The 20,738-nt window shown below is 63.2% G+C and overlaps 2 protein-coding genes across 2 annotated transcripts; one reads left to right on the forward strand and one right to left on the reverse strand.

Annotated features, from left to right (window-relative positions):
- Positions 1–2,083: 2,083 nt before the first annotated feature.
- PHC1 (polyhomeotic homolog 1) lies at positions 2,084–14,207 on the forward strand. Its single transcript, XM_038768008.1, has 15 exons — positions 2,084–2,123; positions 5,022–5,190; positions 6,059–6,169; positions 6,682–6,753; positions 7,354–7,503; positions 8,108–8,263; positions 8,863–9,334; positions 9,785–10,434; positions 10,887–11,037; positions 11,155–11,363; positions 11,724–11,838; positions 12,075–12,186; positions 12,529–12,679; positions 12,927–13,158; positions 13,569–14,207. Exons 2-15 carry the CDS (start codon positions 5,077–5,079, stop codon positions 13,721–13,723), a joined length of 2,850 nt encoding a protein of 949 aa, XP_038623936.1. The 5' UTR covers positions 2,084–2,123; positions 5,022–5,076; the 3' UTR covers positions 13,724–14,207.
- Positions 14,208–15,013: 806 nt separating this feature from the next.
- M6PR (mannose-6-phosphate receptor, cation dependent) lies at positions 15,014–20,008 on the reverse strand. The gene is made up of 7 exons (XM_038767848.1): positions 19,888–20,008; positions 16,504–16,710; positions 16,148–16,311; positions 15,883–15,992; positions 15,649–15,779; positions 15,255–15,381; positions 15,014–15,136 (listed from the first exon to the last, which is right to left on the reverse strand). Exons 2-7 carry the CDS (start codon positions 16,707–16,709, stop codon positions 15,014–15,016), a joined length of 861 nt encoding a protein of 286 aa, XP_038623776.1. The 5' UTR covers position 16,710; positions 19,888–20,008.
- Between the last annotated feature and the right edge of the window lie 730 nt (positions 20,009–20,738).

Raw genomic sequence — 20,738 nt, forward strand, 5'->3', positions numbered from 1 at the left:
ATAATAACGATGGTATTTGTTAAGCCCTTACTACGTGCCAGGTATTGTACTAAGCACTGGGGTGGATACAAGCAAATCAAGTTGGACACCGTCCCTGTCCCATATAGGGCTCTGTCTTAGTCCCCATTTTACAGATGAGGTAACTGAGGCACAGAGAAGTGAAGTGACTTGCCCAGGGTCATAGAGCAGACAATTGGCGGAAGCATTCATTCATTCAATCATATTTATTGAGCCGTTACTGTATGCAGAGCACTGTACTTAAGCGCTTGGGAGAGTACAGTACAACAATGTGTATATGGGCATATAAATGTAATAATAATAATGATGGTATTTGTTAAGTACTTACTATGTGCAAAGCACTGTTCTAAGCACTGGGGAGGTTACAAGGTGAGGAGGTTATCCCATGGGGGGCTCACAGCATGGCTCAGTAGAAAGAGCATGGGCTTTGGGGTCAGAGGTCACTGGTTCAAAGCCCCGCTCCGCCAATTGTCAGCTGTATGACTTTGGGCAAGTCACTTCACTTCTCTGGGCCTCAGTTACCTCATCTGTAAAATGGGGATGAGGCCTTTGAGCGCCCCCCCGTGGGACAACCTGATCACTTTGTAATCTCTCCAGCGCTTAGAACAGTGCTTTGCACATAGTAAGTGCTTAACAAATGCCATTATTATTATTATAGAGGGTGGACATATAAATATAATAATAATAATAATAATGATGGTATTTGTTAAGTACTTACTATGTGCAAAATACTGTTCTAAGCGCTGGGGAGGTTGCAAGGTGATCAGGTTGTCCCACATGGGGCTCACAGTCTTCATCCCCATTTTCCAGATGAGGTAGCTGAGGCGCAGAGAAGTGTGTATATATATATATATATATATATATATATATATTTCATATATATACTGTATATATGTCTATATGTTTGTACATATTTATTGCTCTATTTATTTATTTTCCTTGTACATATCTATTCATTTTATTTTGTTAATATGTTTGGTTTTGTTCTCTGTCTCCCCCTTCTAGACTGTGAGCCGACTGTTGGGTAGGGACCGTCTCTAGATGTTGCCAACTTGTACTTCCCAAGCGCTTAGTACAGTGCTCTGCACACAGTAAGCGCTCAACAAATACGATTGATTGAAGTGACTTGCCCAAAGTCATACAGCTGACAGTCGGCGGAGTCGGAATTTGAACCGGTGACCTCTGACTGCAAAGCCCGGGCTCTATCCACTAAGCCACAATGCTTCTCGTCTTTACATACATATAAATGCGAAACCACAGGGTCAGTTGCCGCCCAGAGGCCGCGCAGTCCATCGGTTGGAGCCGCCCTCCCTGCCTGCCTTGCAGCCCCGGACCCCGCCCGTCCCCCCGGACCCCGTCCGTCCCCCCGGGCCCCGTCCCCCGTCTCCCCGGGTCCCTGCACTGGCTCCGGCCACACGGCCACCTCTCTCTCCCCCAGCCGTCGCGGTCCCCCCCGCCCCTTGCCCTTCCCCGGGCTCTCTCTCCCCCCGCCTGCCGAGCCCCCGGGGGGCGGCGCTCGGGCAGGCCCAGCCGGGCGACGAGGGGAGGAGGAGGGGAGGAGGAGGAGGGGAGGGAGGCCCGAGGCGGCGTCGCCACGGCAACGGGTCCGGGCCGGATGCGAGGGGGGCGGGGCCGGCTGCCCCGGAAGCATCTCTCCCCCCCTCCCCCCCCCGCCGCCGCCGCCAGCCCCCTCCTCAGCCCCGGCGCAGCCCCCCGCCCCGCTGCCCCCCTCCTCCCGCCAGGAAGTGACAGGCCGGGAGGGGCCCCAAGGCCCGGAACCCCCGGACCCCCCCAGCCCCCCCCAGCCCACCGAGCTCCCGGCCCACCGAGCCTCGGCCCGCGCCCCCGGCCCCCCGGCCCCGGCCCCGGCCCCGGCCCCGGCCCGCCGAGCCTCGGCCCGCGCCCCCGGCCCCGGCCCACCGAGCCCCGGGTCCGTCCCCGTCCGCCGCCAGCGTCAGGCCCATCGCCGGAGCGGAGGCGGGGCCCGGGGAAGGGCGAGGAGACCCTCCGGCCCCCCGGCTCCGGCCCCCCGGCTCCGGCCCCCCGGCCCCCCGGCCCCCCGGCCCCGGCCCATGCCGCGGAGCCCCCGGTTCGGGACCAGGACGGTGAGCGGGGCGAGAAGGGATGGGGGCGGGGCCGGGCGGCCGGGGGGCCGGATCCCTGGGGGCTCAGCTCCGTCCGCCGCGGGGCCGCCGCACTTTGCTTGTCCCTCTGCCGCGCCAACCGCCCCCCATCGCCCCTCTACCTGCGGCGGGGGCGGGGGCGGGGGCGGCGGCGTCCCCGTTGGCGGCCGTGCCCCCCGTGCTCTCCTGGCTCGCCACCCTGCCCTCTGTCCCCGGCTCCCTCGTCGCCCTGCCCCCTACATCCTCCTCCCTCCCTCCCCTTTCCGCCCCCGCCTCTTTCCTCGCCCGGCCTCTTGCTCCCTCCTGCTTCGCCTCTCTGCCCCCTTCTCCCACCCCTCCCCGGCTTCTTTTTCCCCTTCACCCTGCCCCCTCCCCCTGCCCTCCCCGCCGGGATCCTTGAGCCTTTCTCCTTCCCCGCCCGGACCCTTTCTCCCTCCTTCCTCCCCTCCTTGCCCCTTGTGCCCTCCTCCCATCCCTCCTTGCCCCCTGTGCCTTCTTCCCTCTCTTCCGTGCCCTTGTGCCCTCCTCCCATCCCTCCTTGCCCCCTGTGCCTTCTTCCCTCTCTTCCTTGCCCCTCTGCCTTCTTCCCTCCCTCTTCCCCATCCACCTCCCTGTACCCTCCTCCCTCATTCCCTTACACTCTTCTCCCTTCCTCCTTTCCCGCTCAGCTCCCCGTGTCATCTTTCCTTCTTCCCTGCTTAGCCCCCTGACCTCTTCTCCTTCCCCACCCGGCTCCTTGTCTCTCCCTCTCTCCCCATCCCCCTCTGCCCCCCTTCTCTCTCTCCCTGTTCAACCTTCCCGACTCCCTACTCCATCCTTAGCTCCCTGCAGACCTGTCACCAGTTGTTTCCTTCTTCCCGTGTCCAGCCGTCCCCCTTCTCCACCCGCCTGACTCTGTCCCCTCCTACCTTGATTCGTGGCCCCACCACTATTTCCGGACCCCTTTTGGATGGCTCTAGGGCCCGAAGGTCGAGAGTGCCCGTGACTCCCGTTTGCTGCTCCTGGGTTTCCCCTTGTACAGCCCAGGAATGTTCCGGGACACCCCGCTCTGCAGCCCTCACCCACTTGGCCGTACAGCACCCCTGGGAGGAACGGCAGCACTAGGGTTGCACCCCCATTTTACCCAAGAGGAAAATCATCAATCATTTATTGAGCACTTACTGTGTGCAGAGCACTGTACTAAGCGCTTAGAACAGTGCTTTGCACATAGTAAGCGCTAAACAAATGCCATTATTATTATTATTACCAAGTGCTTAAAATGACCGTGGACCAGCCATTTCAACTCTCAGCCCTTTGTTGGGTAGGGACCGTCTCTATATGTTGCCGACTTGTACTTCCCAAGTGCTTAGTACAGTGTTCTGCACACAATAAGCGCTCAGTAAATACGATTGAATGAATGAACTCTCTCAGCTTCATGCAGTGGTCCCCACAGTGGACAACACAGTTGGTCCCTCCCTCTAAGGGGTTAAAATCTAATGGTCCACCCCCTCAGGTTCTGACCTCCTCCCTCACTAGAGCAAGACCAGTGGGCTGTGAGCCCACTGTTGGGTAAGTATCGTCTCTATATGTTGCCAACTTGTACTTCCCAAGCGCTTAGTACAGTGCTCTGCACACAGTAAGCGCTCAATAAATACGATTGAATGAATGAATGAATGAATTCAAGATCAGTGGGCTACAGAGAGCAGCGTGGCTCAGTGGAAAGAGCTTGGGCTTGGGAGTCAGATCTGGGTCATGAGTTCTAATCCTGGCTCTGCCACATGTCTGCTGTGTGACTTTGGGCAAGTCACTTAACTTCTCTGAGCCTCAGTTACCTCATCTGTAAAATGGGGATGAAGGCTGTGAGCCCCACGTGGGACAACCTGATGATCTTGTATCCCCCCCAGCGCTTAGAACTGTGCTTTGCACATAGTAAGCGCTTAACAAATGCCATCATTATTATTATTATTATTATTATTATTATTATTCTCTCTCTTGGTGCCTCAGTCTCCCACTCTGATACCGGAGGTTGGTCCAGTTGGGAGGGAGGGGAGCGATCCAGCCCAGCCCCGGGCAGGGTCCTGAGGTTGCAGCGGGTAGGGACGGTGAGGGGGCCGGGGCTCAGGGCTTGGGGTTGTCCTTGCTTGACTTATTGACTTCTGGGATTCTCTGCTTTCTAGGCCCCAGTCCAGAGGGTCCGGCCTGGCTCCGGGGCAGGCCTGCGGGCAAGGTTGGGGTGGGTGCAGGTCAATCCGCCTTGTCTTCTCCTTGAGACTCAGCTGGCTTTGGGCCTTGTTTGCTGTGGTTCATCAGGGCCAGGTTGGTTCCAGGGTTGTCACTGCCCCTGAGCTGGAAGGCCAACAAGGGGCCCTGGGCAATCAGACCAGGCACGCCATAGCCTGGGGCTTCCGCATAGGAACCAGAGAGCTGGGACATGCGCACCCGTTCGTGTGTGTGCATGTGTGTGTGTTCCTGGTTTGATTCTGGTTCATATCAGTCCTCTCCTTCCATTAGGGTGGCCTCTCCTTGTCCTCTCCCCTCCTCCTGAGGGAGTAGTCCCCCTTTGGCCTCTTCTACCTCTCAGCAGACTGCCCGCTTCAACCGGTGCATTTCTTTCTAAAAAGCTTGATCCGGTGACCTGGGCAGACAGGACAATTCTTCCTCTGCTCTGCATCACTATTCTTCTTTAACTACAGCCCCCATAGGCCAGGCCAGACCCTGAGTCCCCGGCTGCTCCCACCGCCCCCTCCCACCTGCATCATTCACCCAGCAAAGCACCTGGCCCATGGTCCAGGCCGGTTGAGGGACGGAGTCCGAGCCGAGCCCAGGGAAGGGTGTGGGGTCAGGCCACTTTGGGAGCCTGCGGCAGGGGGGACAAACTCACGCATCTGCCTCTCCCCACAGCTGACACATCCATCCAGGCCCCGATCTGGGCACCAGGAGAGGCCTCGGTGGGGTCATGGAGACGGAGAGTGAACCAAACTCCAGCCCCACCCCCGGGGCTTCCGGTTCTGGGGGCTCCTCCCGCCCCCAGATCGCCCAGATGTCGCTGTATGAGCGTCAGGCGGTGCAGGTGAGGGGGCCACAGAGTGGTGGGCTTGGCGGGGAGCCTGGTGGGGGGCCTGGGGAGGGGCTGCAGGGGGCGGGGGGATGGATGGGGTCACGGAAGTCGGGCTGGGGAGGTTCTGGGGATGTCTGGAGGAGTGGAGTCATCGGGATCACCTCCCCAAACGGTGGCCCCACACAGGCCTCTCCCGCCCTTCAGCATCCGACCAAGTGGCACCAGCCCCTCTAGGCCACGCTTCCACCCGATTCTCCTCTTAGGGTTCCAGGGCTCAAAAAGCTTCACCCCTTATCACTGCCCCAGGCCCTTTCATTGTGCCACCACCCTGTCTCCTGGGCCTTCCGACCGTACCCGGCCCTTTCTCTTGCAGCTTCCCTCAGTCCATGGTATTCCTCCACCCTGCCACCAATCCACAGTCCCTCCAGAGCAGTTCTTTCCCTGTCATCTGGGCCCTCCTCCCTTTCCATGGCTCTGCCCTCAGTCCTCTCCCTGTCACCTGGGCCTTCCCCCATCCATGGTTTCCCCCAGCGCTCTCCTGTCACCTAGGCCTTCCTCCGGATCCGTGGTCCCCCCCCCCCATTCCTCACCCTTTCACCTGGATCTTCCCCACCATCCTCTGTTTCCAGCCTCAGCCCCCGACCTTTTCCCCTGGGCCTTTTCCCCATTCCCCACCCCATCCCAGTTGTGCTGGTCTCTGATTCATCCTCCCTGTCCTCTCCCTTCAGACTTTGCTAGAACTCCTGGCCCAGCAGGGGACGGGAGGCTCAGGGTGGGGGGTGGGGGGTACAGGGCCGTGGGGCATAGTGTGGGGGCTTCAGGCTGAGGGGCATGGAATACAGGGTCCCCGTGAGACACTCCAAGTGACCTTTGTCCCCAGGCTCTTCAAGCCCTGCAGCGGCAGCCCAATGCAGCCCAGTACTTCCACCAGTTCATGCTGCAGCAGCAGCTCAGCAATGCCCAGCTCCACAGCCTGGCTGCTGTCCAGCAGGTGAGAGAGAGAGAGGGAGGGAGGGAGGGAGGGAGAGAGAGAGAGAGAAAGAGAGAGAGAGAGAGAGAGAGAGAACACAAGAAAGCGAGACAGAAAGAGAAAGAGAGATACCCAGCTGGCCCCTGAGGGAGGGGATGGCAGGCCCCTCCCCCAGGAGGCCCAGCCCTCAGGGCTTGTGGGTGGGCAGGGATGGAGGGGGCGGGGCAGGGGACTGGGGTCTGTTCCTATCAGTGACTCACCCATTGACTGAAGGAAACACTCTTCTTCAGAGCCTCAGTTTCCCCACCTGCTAAGTGGGGGAGCGGCATGCCCACCCCTTGGCTGTCCTGGGAGAGAAGGAGCTCTCGGGGCCTCAGAAAAGGGCTCAGAGAGAGGGAAAGAGCTGTGCTCGTCATCCTAAAATCTAGCTACCTGCTTCCCACTGTGAACTGAGTGTGTGTGTGGTGGGGGGGGGGGAGGGGCTGGGTCAGTCTACTGAGCGTCTCTTCCCCGCCCCCTGCCCCTCCCCATAGGCCACAATTGCTGCCAGTCGGCAAGCCAGCTCCCCCAACCCTCCCCAGCAGACCCCCACCACGCAGGCTTCGGTGAGTACCGGCCAGTCCGCTGGTCCTTGGGAGAGCCCAACCAGGGCCAACACCAGGGGCGGGGGGCTCAAGGGGCTGCTTCTGCGGGGGGGAGGAGCAGAGGGCTTCTTCTTGGCTGGGAGGCTGTCTGGTTCACCTGCAGGGGAGAAGACACAGGTTCCTCAAGGGGTGGGGGTGGTCTTGGAGCAGCCCTGGGCTGGGGAGAGAGTTCGGCACAGGCTGAGAGGAGGCTGGAGCCCTGGCTGGGGCTAATGGGTGAGCCAGCCCTGTGCCAGCTGCCAGGGAAGCCGTGCCCCGAGTCCTGAGGATAAGTGGTGGTTCCTAGTCCACTGTTGGGGCGGGGCTCATACACAGACATGACCACCCTCCCTGGCCAGCTCCACCCCCAGCCCTGCCCTTGGCCAGCCCCATCTCCACCTGCGTTTCTGTCCTGCCCCCATCCCCATTTCTGTCCCGCCCCTGCCCAGCCCTCCCCCCTTTCCAGCCTCTGCCCCGTCCCTGGCCAGCCCTGCCCCTGCCACGGCCAGCTGCCTTGGGGGTCCTTGGGGGCAGGGTGGGGGTCCTGTGCTATTTGAGCCTTGGTCTTTCTGCCCGGCACAGATCAATCTGGCCACCACGTCGGCCGCCCAGCTCATCAGCCGATCCCAAAGCGTCAGCTCTCCCAGTGCCACCACCCTGACCCAGTCCGTGCTGCTGGGAAACCCGTCTTCGCCCCCACTCAACCAGACCCAGGCCCAGATGTACCTACGGGTAAGCCTGGAATCCGGCCCCCCTGCCCCTCGACCCTCCCCAGCCCCCGCCTAACCCATAACGGGGGGTGAGAGTGAGCCGGACAGGCCGCCCCGGGCCGTGCTGGTGCCCGCTGTGTGCCCGTTCCCTTTGGGGTGCTTTCCAAGTGGGCAGGTGCTGATTTACTTCCCGGCCTGGGGCCGAGCCACCAGGGCCAGCGGAGTGTACACTTCCAGCTGGCAGGATGCGGCCCCCCGGGTTGGGAACCTTTGGGTTCCCCTCAGTCCTCATCCGCCAGCAGCACTAAAAGCCACCCCCACCACCGTTTGATACTCGGCTCCTGCCTCACCTCCTCGCTCGGCCCACGCCCTCATTGCTCCGCTCGCGTCCCCATGCGTCTCTGGTCTCCTGGGAAGGGCTCTGGTGGAAGTGGTTGCAGGTCCCAGTCTCCGCTGCCCCCCGGCCTCTGCTGTCCCAGGCCTCCGCTCCCCACCCTTTCACCCCTACCCTTCTGCTGCCGTTCCGGTGCCTCTGACATGACTGGGTTTGTTATCTTTGATTCCCCATCCTACCCTGCCCCTCCCCTTCCACTCGCCTCCGTTCCCGCCCCTCCCTCCTTGGCCAGCCTCAGCTGGGGAGCCTTCTGCAGGTGAACCGGACCCTGGGCCGGAACGTCCCCCTGGCCTCCCAGCTCATCCTGATGCCCAACGGGGCCGTGGCCGCCGTTCAGCAGGAGGTGCCTCCGGCCCCGTCTCCTGGGGTCCATGCTGACACGGACCAGGCCAGTGACCACATTCCCCTCCCCTCCCCTCCCTCCCCCAGCCTGACGGGCAGCCTTACAGTATGGTCTGCACCATCGGGGGTGGGCGGGTGGGGGGGAGATTGGGTGGCTGGGGAGAACTAGATACAGTTTCCACGCAAGCTCCAGGGAGCAGAGAATAGAGTCCCACAAGCAGAAGCTCCTCAAGGGTAGGAACCAACCAGCTGTTCCCATGTATGCCTTCTAGCATCCAGCAGGGAGGAGCGCAGTAAAATGCTCCGCCCTCAGCAGACACTCAGTAAATGATGCCGGACATTGCATAACTCACCAGTGAACCAACTGATGCCCGTGCACCAAAGGGCTGATGGGGTGGCCGACCCGGAAGGTGCCTTGGCTTTGGCCTGATCCCTGGTACCTCCCATCCCCTGACAGCAAGAGGGGCTTCCCTGAGGTCTAGCCAACACTCCAGACCTGTGGCATTTGGGGAGCTAAGCCAAGGGGCGGAGGGGGTGTCAAGATGCCCCACCCTGCTTCCCTCCGCCACTCCATTCCTCCCCCCACCCCCCCTCGCTCTTCAGCCTGTCTGTCCTTCCCAACCCTTCCGCCCTTCTGCCTTGCAGGTACAGAACCTAGCGGTCCGGACCCAGCAGGCCTCGGCCCCCAGCGCCCCCATGTCCGGCCCCACCCAAAAGACCCCTCCCACCGCTGCCCCCCCAGCCTCGGGGCTGGCCCAGGCCTCCACCCAGGCTCTGGCCGTGGCCCACGCCACCTCCGGGGGAGCCGGCCAGTCGCTGAACCTCAGCCAGGCCGGAGGAACCGGGGGACCCGGAGGGCCGGGGGCTGCTGGCGGGAGTGGGGTCCCGGGCCCGCTGGGTCCCGGGGGGCTGGGGGGAAGCTGCCCGCGGAAGGGCACGGGCGTGGTGCAGCCGCTCCCCGCGGCCCAGGCGGTGACCGTCAGCCAGGGCAGCCAGACGGAGGCCGAGAGCGCGGCCACCAAGAAGGCGGAGGCGGAGGGGACCGGGCCCCAGAGCGTCGGCATGAACCTGACCCGCACCTCTGCACCGGCTCCCGGGCAGACCCTCATCAGCTCAGGTGAGACCCACTACGCTGCCCCGCCCCTCCCCCCCCACGCTTCTGCCCGTAAGGAGTTGGAGCCTCGGTTTCTCCGCTCCTCACCTCCTGCCTCCCAGACTGGCGACCGGAGGCTCAGCGACAAGTGTTCTCCTCATCTGTCCCGGGTCGTGTGCCCTCACGCCATCCCGGGAGGCTGGGGGAGAGCAGGGGGAGCCCTGGGCCATGACTGAGTTGAGACAGGACTCTGTCGTACCGGCTCGTGGGGGAGCCCGTGACCCTGCCTGGGGCCCGGTGGAGAGTCAGAGCACTCTCTGGGAGGCTCAGAGCCTCCCGCGGGGCCTCTCCTGGGAAGGCAGGCAGGGGGTTTGGGGAAGCCGAGGCCCAGAGCCACCAGGGAGTTGGTGGAGACCAAGGTTCTGGGACAGTGTGGCCCACGGCCTCTCCCTCGCCTCTCTGATCCCGCCGCAGCCACCTACACGCAGATTCAGCCACACTCGCTGATCCAGCAGCAGCAGCAGATCCACCTGCAACAGAAGCAGGTGGTGATCCAGCAGCAGATCGCCATCCACCACCAGCAGCAGTTCCAGCACCGCCAGTCGCAGCTGCTGCACACGGCTACTCACCTGCAGCTGGCGCAGCCGCCGCCCCCGCAGCCGGCCCCGCCGCCCCCACCCCAGCCAGCCCAGACCCTGGTGGTCCAGCCCATGCTGCAGACCCAGCCCCCAGACGGGGCCTCCAGGCCAACACCCCCTGGAGGGTCTAAGGCACCCCTTCCCCCAGGGCCGGTCAAGATGGCAGCCGCCCAGCAACCGCCGCCCCACATCCCGGTGCAGGTGCTGGGCGGCCGCCCGCCGGGCACGGCCCAGGCGCAGGCCCTGGGCATGGCTCAGCTGGCTGTGCCCGCCGTCCGGGGCCTGCCGGGGGCGGTTCAGCCCGGAGGCCCCTCCCCGCCCTCCTCTCAGGGCTCCGGGCCCCCCGTTGACGGGGCCTCGGCTCCCGGCGTGAACGTGGTGCCCGTGCCCGGGACCGCGCACGTGCTGAAGGGCCCGGCTGCCTCCTCGCCGCCCGCCGTCGCCCAGGTGCCTGCCGCCTTCTACATGCAGCCCGTTCCACTGCAGGTGAGAGGAGGGCCCATCCCCTGCCCGTTCCCTGCTCATGACGGTTGCTTGGGGTCTCCCCACTGAGCCAAGCACGGGCTGGGTTCCCTGGGGATCTGAGCCCACTCCCCTCCCCTTTTCCATGGGTCTTGACCAATCAATCAGTCAATCAATCAATCAATCGTATTTATTGAGCGCTTAGCACCAGCCTCTGCAGGCAGCACTTAGGGACCCTGAGAATCCACCCCGACTCCCATTCGTTGCTGGGCTGGCAGGATGCTGCAGGGGAAAGAGTAGGGGCCCTTGATGCTGGGACCCCACTCTGCTGGCCCCGGGGGGTGCCCACAGCCGGGGCTGTTTTGGGACTTGGGAGCCCGGGCCTGTAGGAAGGTAATGCCAGGAGGGATTTCCAGGCAGGCTGAGGGGCGGCGGGCTCCGCTTGCCATCCCCAGCTTCCCCTCCTCTGGCCACAGGGCAAGCAGCAGACCCTGGCGGTCAAACGCAAGGCTGAGGCGGAAGACGAGCGGGAGGAGGCGGTGGTGCCCGCGGGCATCGTGCTTCCCAGCAAGGTCTCGCCTGTGGCCCAGAGTCCCCTGGCCATGGAGGAGAAGGGGACCTTCCCCGGTGAGATGCCTGTCCCGAGGGCCCTGGGGTACGGGCGGGACCACCCCCAGGGGCCACAGGATGGGTCCAGGGGTGGGACTTTTGGGCAGAAGGGGCCAGCGTCCATGGTTCTTCCAGAGAAAGCTGAGCTGGGGGCTGTGGCCGCCCCCAGTCACAGTGACCTGCCCGCCCCACCGCCTGCTCCGCTACCCGCTGCGCCCCCAACGCTGGCCATGGTGTTGCGCCAGCCTGGAGATTCCAAGCCGCCGCAGGCCATTGTGAAGCCTCAGATCCTGACCCACATCATCGAGGGCTTTGTCATCCAGGAGGGGGCAGAGCCATTCCCGGTAGGAGGTCCTGCGGGAGACCATTCCCCAGGAGCTGGGCAGGGGAGGTGGGGAGGTCAGGACTTGGGGAGACCGTTCCTGGGAGCTGGGGGGGGTGGAGGGGTTGGGGCTTGGGGAGACCGTTCCCGGCGAGAAGCGGGGGTCAAGGCTTGGGGAGGCCATTCCTAGTGGGTGGGGCAGGAGGAGGATCAGGGATGAGGGAAATGATTGCCAGGAGGGAAGCAGATCCAGCTCCCTCAGCTTCCACCCCCACAACTCTGAAACTGGCGCGAGGCCGTTCTTGGGAGGCGGGACGGAGACACCGGAGACTGCTGAGGGTGGGGATGGCGCTGTGCTGACTGCCCTGTGCTCCCTGAGCAGGTGAGCTGCTCCCAGCTGCTCAAAGAGACCGAGAAGCCTCTGCAGGGGGACGTCTCTTCAGCGCCGAACGAGAATCAGTCTGGGGGTCCCCTGGCCGGGGAAGACCTGACTCCAGGTGAGATCCGGGCCTGGGACCAGATCCATTCGGCTCCGGAGAAGCCTGGAGGGTGGGTGGAAGAGCAAGGAATTCTGGGAGTTGGCCTGTTGGTTGACAGGAAAGCAGGCTGGGGGCTGCGGGGGCTCGGAGGCCTAGACCCTGGTGCTTCCCCAGTGGCGGCTGGTAATTCTCTCCCCGGTCCTGGGGGGCCGGGGGAGCTCGTGCCACCCTCTCCCATCCTCCCGTTCCCCCAGAACTGGATAAGAAAGCGGCGGATCTGCTCCAGTGTGAGTACTGTGGGAACTACGCCCCAGCCGACCAGTTCCGTGGCTCCAAGAGGTTCTGTTCCATGACGTGTGCCAAGAGGTACTCCCCTCCCAACCCCTACTCTGACCCTATACCCCCAACCCTTGCCCCTTGCGCCCTGGCCCTCCCCCTCCCTTCCAGCCACCCATCCTGGCGCATCCCCTGCCCCTTCCTCTGACCCTCCCCGTCCTTCGCCCGTAGCACATCCCTCAGCCCTTGCTTTGACTGCCCCCATCCCCCGCAAGCCACTCCTCCACACACATCCTCTAGCCCCTGCTCTGACCTTCCTCCCCACCCCCGGCCAGCCCTATCCACACATCCCCTAGCTCCTCCTCTGACCCTCCTCCCCACCCAGCTGCCCCTTCGTACACATCCCATAGCTCCTGCTTCCCCAACTCCCAGATACAATGTGAGCTGCAGCCACCAGTTCCGGCTGAAGCGGAAGAAGATGAAGGAGTTCCAGGAGGCCGGCTACGCCCGCGTACGTCGGCGCGGTCCCCGCCGTGGCTCTTCGGACCTCGCCCGGGCCAAGATCCAGGGCAAACGCCACCGGGTGAGCCGTTTCCCCGCCCCCATGAGCTCCCTGTAGTCGACCACCCCCTCCCCGTGGCATGTCCCTAGCGCCCTGCCCTCTAAACTGCCCTCCATGGGTTTGGGGCCAGGAGGAGCCATTGAGTTGGCAACCCAAAGGCCCCAAGTCACCTTGCCACATGGCCCGGGACCACCTGGGCCAAGGTCCCAGCCCCTGCCACCTCTCCCCGACCTCTCAGGGTCCCTGACACCTCTCCCTGACCTCCCAGGGTCAGGAGGACTCCAGCCGCGGCTCCGACAACTCCAGCTATGACGAAGCCTTGTCGCCGACGTCGCCCGGGCCCCTGTCGACCAGGACCGGACACGGGGAGCGCGATCTGGGTGGCACCGGCACGGCCCCCCCGACGCCGGAGCTGCATGGCATCAATCCCGTGTTCCTGTCCAGCAACCCCAGCCGCTGGGGCGTGGAGGAGGTGTTCGCCTTCATAGCTTCCTTACAAGGTCAGACGTGAACCCTGCTCTCTCCCAGCTGGGAGACGAGGTCCGGATGAGGGGCTGGGCCCAGGTTAGGGTCAGGAAGAGTCAGGGATGTTGGATGATCCAGGCTGCGTGGCTCAGGGGAGGAGTACGGCCTCTAACCTTAAGTGTCTGTCATTTGACATCCAGGTTTGCTCTGGCCTTTCCAGAGCACAGAGAGTCTGGGAGGGCCTAGGGGTGGTGGCCCAGGGTTGGTAATTCAGACACTGCCGAAAGCACACTTCGTAGGTGGGCCTCGGGTGAACTCCCAGGGGGTGAGTGCAGAATGTCCACCCTGAGGAATCGCCTCAGTCACGACCCCCGGGGCAAGGGGACAGCACCGCTCCCCTCCACCCTTAGGTCGACACCCTCTTGCTGCCACCTTCTGCCCGCAGGCTGCCAGGAGATCGCGGAGGAGTTCCGCTCGCAGGAGATCGACGGACAGGCCCTGCTGTTGCTCAAGGAGGAACACCTCATGAGTGCCATGAACATCAAGCTGGGCCCGGCCCTCAAGATCTGCGCCAAGATCAATGTCCTCAAGGAGACCTAGCAGGGGCCTAGACAATGGCCGCCGCCCACCTCGACGGGCACTCTGAGAGAACGGGAGCGGAGACGCTCTGCCCCTCCACCCCGGACCTGGGTTTCCAGCGCAGGCAGGCAAAAATTGGGGGTTGGGGGGGGGCCCTGCCTGCACCGGTCCTGACCCTGCCCTGGGGCAGAGCGGCCTGTTTCCTTCCTGGCCGGCCCCTCCTCCCCAAGCCGGGCCAGAGGAAAGGGGAAAGATGAGGCCCGGGAGGGCTGCCTGCGATCCTGCTGGCTCAGCCTGGCTGCCCCTGGGGCAGGGGCTCTGTGAGGGGGTGGAGGTGCAGCTGCCCGGCCCACATCTCCTCCTTCCCTCCCATCCCTTCCCGACCTCCCACCCCGTCCTCTGAGCTCCGCGTGGGCCTCGGGCACTCGGACCTGCCTCGGCCCTTGAGCCTTGTCCAACAAAAATATCCCATATTTTTTCTTCCTCAATAAAAGGATGAAAACCAGTCTGAGGGTCTTTCCCTCCTCCTGGCAGGGGGCAGGGCCACCTCATCCTCCAGGTTCAGCCCCAGATTCACAGAAGTCAGCCCTGGGGTGTTCTTGGTTTTTTAATGTTTCTGTACAAAAAGTGGTGCAGACGTCACCCTTGTAAAACACCGGGGGGGCGGGCGCAGAGACAACTGCTGATTTTCGTGCCCCTCTCATCCGGGTGGAGTGCAGCGAGAGGGCCAGACACCCGTCTAGTCTGGCGCCCGGGGCAGAGCAAAGGGACCAGAAAGAAGAGGAAGTGGGGTGCAGGTCCTGAGGGAGGCCAGGAAGCCCCAGGAGTCAGGCCCTGACCCTGGTCCAGCCCCCACCGTGGCTCCCTCCTGTGGGGGTGAGGGCCAGGAGTCCCCCACGCTCAGCTCCGGGCAAGGGGCTGGAACGGCCGGGACAGCGGGGACAGGAATCCAGTGTGTGGAGGCAGCAGTGGTGGCAACAGTGGCGGCAGCAGCAGCAGCAGGAACGGAGAGAAGTAAAAAGGCCAAAGACAGTGTCTACTGCCCGTCCCCTCCAGGCGGGTTCTGGCCTGGTCCAGGAGTGCGTGGGGCAGCACGGCAGGGAGCGGAGCGGAGCGGAGGGCAGGGGAGGAGCCGGGCGGGACACGCTGGCTGCGGAACAGGGGGAGGGCAGAAGGGAGGGGGCCGGAACGCGGCCCTGGCCAGCCCCTCCGGCTCCAGCCTTGTCCAAGGTGGAGCAGAGCACAGCGTGTCACGGAGCAGAGGCACCGGCTGTGGGACTGGGGAGGGCGGAGGGAGGCCAGGGGTGCAGCTCACATGGGCAGCAGGTGGTCGTCACGCTCCTCTGGCTCCTCGCCCAGCTGCTCGTCGCCCACGCCCCGGTAGGCTGCTGGGCCTGAGCGGGGTTTGGACCGGCATACGAAGTCACAGCCATCCTGGGGGGCAGAGTTGGGGGTGACTTCCAGCTGGACCCCGGGGAGCAAACAGCCCCCAACCTGGGGGCCGAGCTGGGGTGTCCCCCGCCGCCACCCCCCCTCCCCCCGGGTCACTTACCGCGACCAAGTTTCCCAGATCCTGCCAGAAAGCAAAGTGGGGGAACTGCTCCAGGCCTTTAGCCCCGACCACAAGCCGCTGGTACAAAAAGCCGCCGATGACGTAGACAGCGACCAGAGAAGCAAACCTGTGAGAGACGGGGGGGACCGAGGGGAGGGTGGGTATGTCGAGGGAGGGGTGGGGAGGGAGGAGCCCCAGCAGGTGACTTGTGGCCACCGCCCCCCCTGCCCACATTCAGGGGGCCTGCGGCTTCCCACGCTGTCCCTGTAAGACTGCCGGGCCTCAGTCCTGGGAGACCCCACAGGCAGCAGGGTGGGCCGGATGTGGACGTCAGAAAGTGAGCCCCGTTTGGGGTCCAGCCTAGGGCCCCCCCCGCCTGCATCCAAGTACCCACGTGATGAGCAGGACAGAACCGACGCTGAGGTGGGTGTCCTCAGGAGGGCAGGCCAGGCTGCTGTCCATCTCGAAGAGGTAGAAACATTCGTTGACTTTACCCCGCTCTTCGGACACGGGGGCAAAGTTGCCCTGCGGAGGAGACACGGGCTGGCTGGCACTCGTGTGGGGCTCCCACCCCCTCTCCCTCCTTTTCCCCCACCCACAGCCCCACCCCATCTCCCGGTCGCCTCACCCCCAGCATGTGCCGGTTGCAGGAAATCATGACGATGGCTCGTCGCTTCTCTCTGCCACAGTGTCTGTCGTACATATCTCCCCCCTTATAGGACAGTATGATCCAGTCACCTGGAGAATGGGCGGAGAGAGCAATTTGGAGGAGGGGGTGGGGGCTGGGGCTGCAGTGTGGCGGCGCGGGCAGGGGAGCCCAACCGGTCAGCGAGGGTAGGGCCAGAAGGCGAAGGCGGCGGCGTGGAGCTGGATCCCACGGCCCGGAAACCTACTTCCATTGAAGATGTGTGTCTCGTTGATCCTGCCCACCACGGTCTCCTTCTGCTTCTTGTCGATCTGCACCAGGCCGGCTCCCGACGTGCTGTTGCCAGCTTCCCGGCATACCCTGAACTTGTAGGTGTAGGCTTCTGAATCCTGACCCACGCTGCTCTCAAAGCTGGCGGGGGAGAGGAGGGGCGGGGGCCAAGGTGGTCAAGCAGCCAGCCTGTCCCCTCTCCCCACCATGCATCACCGACCTGGTCCCTGCTCCATCTCGGGTGGCCCGTGCCCGGCCCCCAGGTTGGAGCAGAGCCCCGGAGGGGAAGGTCACTGAGGCCGCCCCCGGGGAGCTGGGAGCCTCGAGCCTCACCTGAGGTCGTAGAGCGGCGCCAGCTTCTCCAGCAGGGCCCGTTCCTTCTCAGACTCTCGGTCCCGCTCTCCCAGCAGGTCACACGTCTTCTCCCCGGCCTGCCAGGAGTCCCGCACGGCCACGGCCAGCAGCAGCAATAGCAGCAGCGGCGGCGGCAAAGGTGGCGGGGGCCTGTTGCCCCGGAGGGGGATGCGAGAGGGGACCATCCTACATGGGAAAAGAGTGAACGGTGAGCCCCACAGTCTTGCAAGGTTGGGGTGTCCTGTGTCCCCTCCAGTCTGGGTGTCCCCAAGGACCCCTATGCTCATCCAGCAGGGACGGGCCCTGATCTGCTGGCCACAGGCCGGAGCTTCACCCACAGCCGCTTGCAGAAACCCAGGGTACTGAGGGCGTGTCCCCAGGGCCTCCGGCCCTCTCTCGGGCCCCTGGGAATACAGAGCCGGAACAGAAAACATCGGACACAGTGCCGTAAGGGTCAAGGACAGGCCGGCTGGACACCTGACTGGACTGGACCCAGAATTCCAACCCAGAGGGCTGCAACGGTCCCTGCCCGCCTCCTCCAGTTTCAGCAGGCTCTCGTCCTCAGGGATGTGGGTGGTGCCGGGGTTGGGTGGGGGAGGGGGGGCTCCCCTGGGGGTTTGGGGTAGCCAGTTCTGGGGTCCCATCCAAGCCATGGCTCTTGCCCCGTGGGCCAAAGCTGAAATGGCACATGGGCTCCGCAGGCCTGTGACCCTGGGTCACCATGGGGTGGCTGAGATAGGCAGGGCTGGACTTCACAGGCAGGGGGAGGCAGGCCAGCATGCTTGCCAGTCTGGCAAGCGTGGGGACGGAGTGGAGAACGGGAGGTGGACCCCAGCCCTCACTCCTGGGCCAGAGCCCCTGCAGCCCGGTGTGGGAGCCCCAGCATCCTGGGGGAGGCAGAGCAAGGCCGGCTGACCAGTCCTCGCCATCCCACTTTAGCCTCCGGATGGTCCAGCCCTGCCTTGGAGTGACAGGGGCGGGTTGCAACATGCCCAGCGTCATGAAGATGAGACCCACGTGGCCCAGCTCCTCTTCAGCGCTTAGTACAGTGTCTGACACACAGTAAGTACTTAACAAATACCATTGTTATTATTACCATTCCTCCCCTTCCCCCACTAGTGTCTGGGGCTCTTTAACCTCTTCTGGTCGCCCCCAGTTCAACTCCAACCACCGCCTGCTTGAGTGCAGCTCAACTCTTCCACAGTGGTAGATGGGGCCCATTTGATAGCTAAGGCCACTGAGGGTTGGGCTGCCCCTCCCCGCCGCCCCTTGCTGCCCAGCAGAGTGCCCTAGCCCTAACTCCGCCACGCTGCTCCTGTCCCCCACCCCCAACCATTTGCGCCTTCCCAGAAACTTCTGGGAGCGACCTCCGCTCTTCTGCAAACTTGCTCCCCCCCCGGCCACCTGTGCCCCCAACGCTGAGCGGAAAAAGGGACAGAGGTAAACTGGGGCCACCTCAGCGAGCAAAGACCCCTGTGTGTGCCGAGCCCTTTACCCCTGCTCCTCCCATGTGATGTGGAGGGTACGCCCACCCCCAAGCACCTGCCGCCTGGGGCTCTCAAAACCCGCTAACCCCATCACTCCTTTGCACAGACTGGAGGATGGCGGCGACCCCGGGGCATAGAGGGCACAGGCGCCATTTCCCTTTAGCAGACAAAGGAGAAGTGAGGTAGTTGTGAGTCAGAGGCTGCCCGAGACCAGACCCGGAGTGTCAAGATTTCCAGCACCATCCCGCTTGGGGGAGAGAGCGTCAACCCTAAGACCCAAAGCTTCCGATTCAGCGTGGCTCAGTGGAAAGACCACGGGCTTTGGAGTCAGAGGTCATGGGTTCGAATCCGGCTCTGCCACATGTCTGCTGTGTGACCTTGGGCAAGTCACTTAACTTCTCTGAGCCTCAGCTACCTCATCTGTAAAACGGGGATGAAGACTGTGAGCCCCACGTGGGACAACCTGATCACCTCGTATTTCCCCAGCGCTTAGAACACTGCTTTGCACATAGTAAGCGCTTAACAAATGCCATCATCATTATTATTATTACTATTACAAGAAGGTGGCAGGGGCAGCGTCGTCTCCCTCGCGGAGGGGGGGCTGTCACTGAGCGACCCTCTGTGTAGGCCAGGCTGAGCCAGGCAGCGTCCGGGCCCAGGGGGATCTGACTGCTTGTCGGGGCAGGGCAGGGGGTGCTCAGGGTGCCGGCACGGCTCTCTGCCGTGGACCAAGGCTCTGCTGAGCCCGGGGCTTCCTGGTGGCTCGGGTCCGGCCTGCCGCTGCTTCTTGGAATTCAACACTGCTCGGGGCTACAGAGGTCAGAGGTTCTGATGGATGATGATGATGATGATGGTGGCATTTATTAAGCACTTGTGTACAAAGCACTGTTCTAAGTGCTAGGAAGGGTACAAGATGATCAGGTTGTCCCACGGGGGGGCTCACAATCTTAATCCCCATTTTACAGATGAGGTAACTGAGGCCCAGAGAAGTGAAGTGACTTGCCCAAAGTCACGCCGCTGACAGTCGGCAGAGCTGGGATTTGAACTCATGACCTCTGACTCCAAAGCCCATGCTCTTTCCACTGAGCCACTATGCTTCTCTAATCTGATCAACGCCTGACCGCCTGGGGACGAGATCTCCTGACGGTCGGTCGGTCGGTCGGTCGGCTTAGCTAGGGTCACTCGGGGGCGATCCACGCCGGCTAATGACTAACTCGGTTATCTCTCTACAGGCGGAAGGGGCAAAAGGGGCACTCCGGGAGGAAGGGAGGGGTGGGCCGGGGGCTTCGCCAGCGAAGAGGGAGGCCTTGGAGGTAATAATAATAATAATAATAATAATACTTGTTAAGCGCTTACTATGTGCAAAGCACTGTCCCAAGCGCTGGGGGAATACAAAGTGATCAGGTTGTCCCACGTGGGGCTCACAGTCTTAATCCCCATTTTCCAGATGAGGTAACTGAGGCCCAGAGAAGTGAAGCGACTTGCCCCAAGTCCCACAGCTGACAGTCGGCGGAGTCGGGATTTGAACCCATGACCTCTGCTTCCAAAGCCCGGGCTCTTTCCACTGAGCCACGGTGCTTCTCTCCGCCTGCCCCGGCGCCACCGGTAGGTGCAGCCAGTGGGCATCGGCGGCCCACGGGCCGGGCGGGGGCACGTCCTCGGGTCCCGCCACCGACCGACTCGGCCCGGTTTGGCTCGGCCGCTTCCCCCGGTGGAGTTGAACGCCCTCCCTCCCTCCCTCCCCCCCACGCCCCTCCCTCGGAAAGATCGGGCCTCGCCACCCCGGACCCGTGGCTGCGGGGGGGGCTCCCCGTTGTGCCCTCCGCCCCCCGGTTCCGGGTCCGGTCCCCGGGCCCGCTTCGTCCCCACAACTCACGTGCCGAGGCGGGCCCCGCGCTGCTGAATAATTAATGAGGCCTCATGAATATTAAGCAGCGCCGCCGCGGCCCGCCGCCGCCCGCCCTGCGAACTCCCGCTCCCGGGGGGTCCCGGGGGGTCCCGGTGGGCGGCGGTTCCCGCAGCGGCTCCCACGGCCCCGCTGCAGGAAGCGGAAACACGAAGCGCCGCGCGGCTGCCCGGCAACCCCGCCTCCCCCGACAACCGGCGCGGGCACGTGACCCCGAAGCCGTGTTTCTGCCCCCCCAAACCCGACGGGCTCAGCCTTTTTAAAAAAATGTATTTATCTCACTTGTACCTATCTAGTCTATTTATTTTATTTTGTTAGTATGTTTGGTTTTGTTCTCCGTCTCCTCCTTCTAGACTGTGAGCCCGCCGTTGGGTAGGGACCGTCTCTAGGTGTTGCCGACTTGGACTTCCCAAGCGCTTAGTAGTAAGTGCTCAATAAATACGATTGATGGATTATTTTCGGCTCGGGTCAGGTGGGTCCCATGGGCTGGGCGCTCCCCTCGGCCCATTGGTCCGTTGCCCAGCCGTCCCTCCGGCCCCGCGCCGTGACGCCAGGCCATCTCCGGGTCACGCGCCGGGCCGCCTTTCAGTCATTCATTCATTCATTCAATCGTATTTATTGAGTGCTTACAGTGTGCAGAGCACTGGACTAAGCCCTTGGGAAGTACAAGTTGGCAACATATAGAGACAGTCCCTACCCGACAGTGGGTTTGGGTCGTTCTCGCCCGTCCCGCCGTCGACCCCTGGCCTGGAACGCCTTCCCTCACAACATCCATCAAGCTAACTCTCTTCCTCCCTTCAAGGCCCTACTGAGAGCTCACC

The sequence above is a fragment of the Tachyglossus aculeatus genome, chromosome 27, assembly GCF_015852505.1.
Source record: "Tachyglossus aculeatus isolate mTacAcu1 chromosome 27, mTacAcu1.pri, whole genome shotgun sequence".
Taxonomy (NCBI): Eukaryota; Metazoa; Chordata; class Mammalia; order Monotremata; family Tachyglossidae; genus Tachyglossus; species Tachyglossus aculeatus.

Excerpts from the sequence above, each read along its gene's own strand:
- M6PR (XM_038767848.1), bottom strand. The coding sequence starts at position 16,709 with ATGGTCCCCTCTCGCATCCCCCTCCGGGGCAACAGGCCCCCGCCACCT. Across the intron at positions 15,780-15,882 it reads GCAACCGGCACATGCTGGGG|GGCAACTTTGCCCCCGTGTC; the intron begins GTGAGGCGACCG and ends TCTCCTCCGCAG. Across the intron at positions 15,382-15,648 it reads GGTTCTGTCCTGCTCATCAC|GTTTGCTTCTCTGGTCGCTG; the intron begins GTGGGTACTTGG and ends CGTCTCTCACAG.
- PHC1 (XM_038768008.1), top strand. The coding sequence starts at position 5,077 with ATGGAGACGGAGAGTGAACCAAACTCCAGCCCCACCCCCGGGGCTTCC. Across the intron at positions 5,191-6,058 it reads ATGAGCGTCAGGCGGTGCAG|GCTCTTCAAGCCCTGCAGCG; the intron begins GTGAGGGGGCCA and ends CTTTGTCCCCAG. Across the intron at positions 11,364-11,723 it reads AGGGGGCAGAGCCATTCCCG|GTGAGCTGCTCCCAGCTGCT; the intron begins GTAGGAGGTCCT and ends CTCCCTGAGCAG.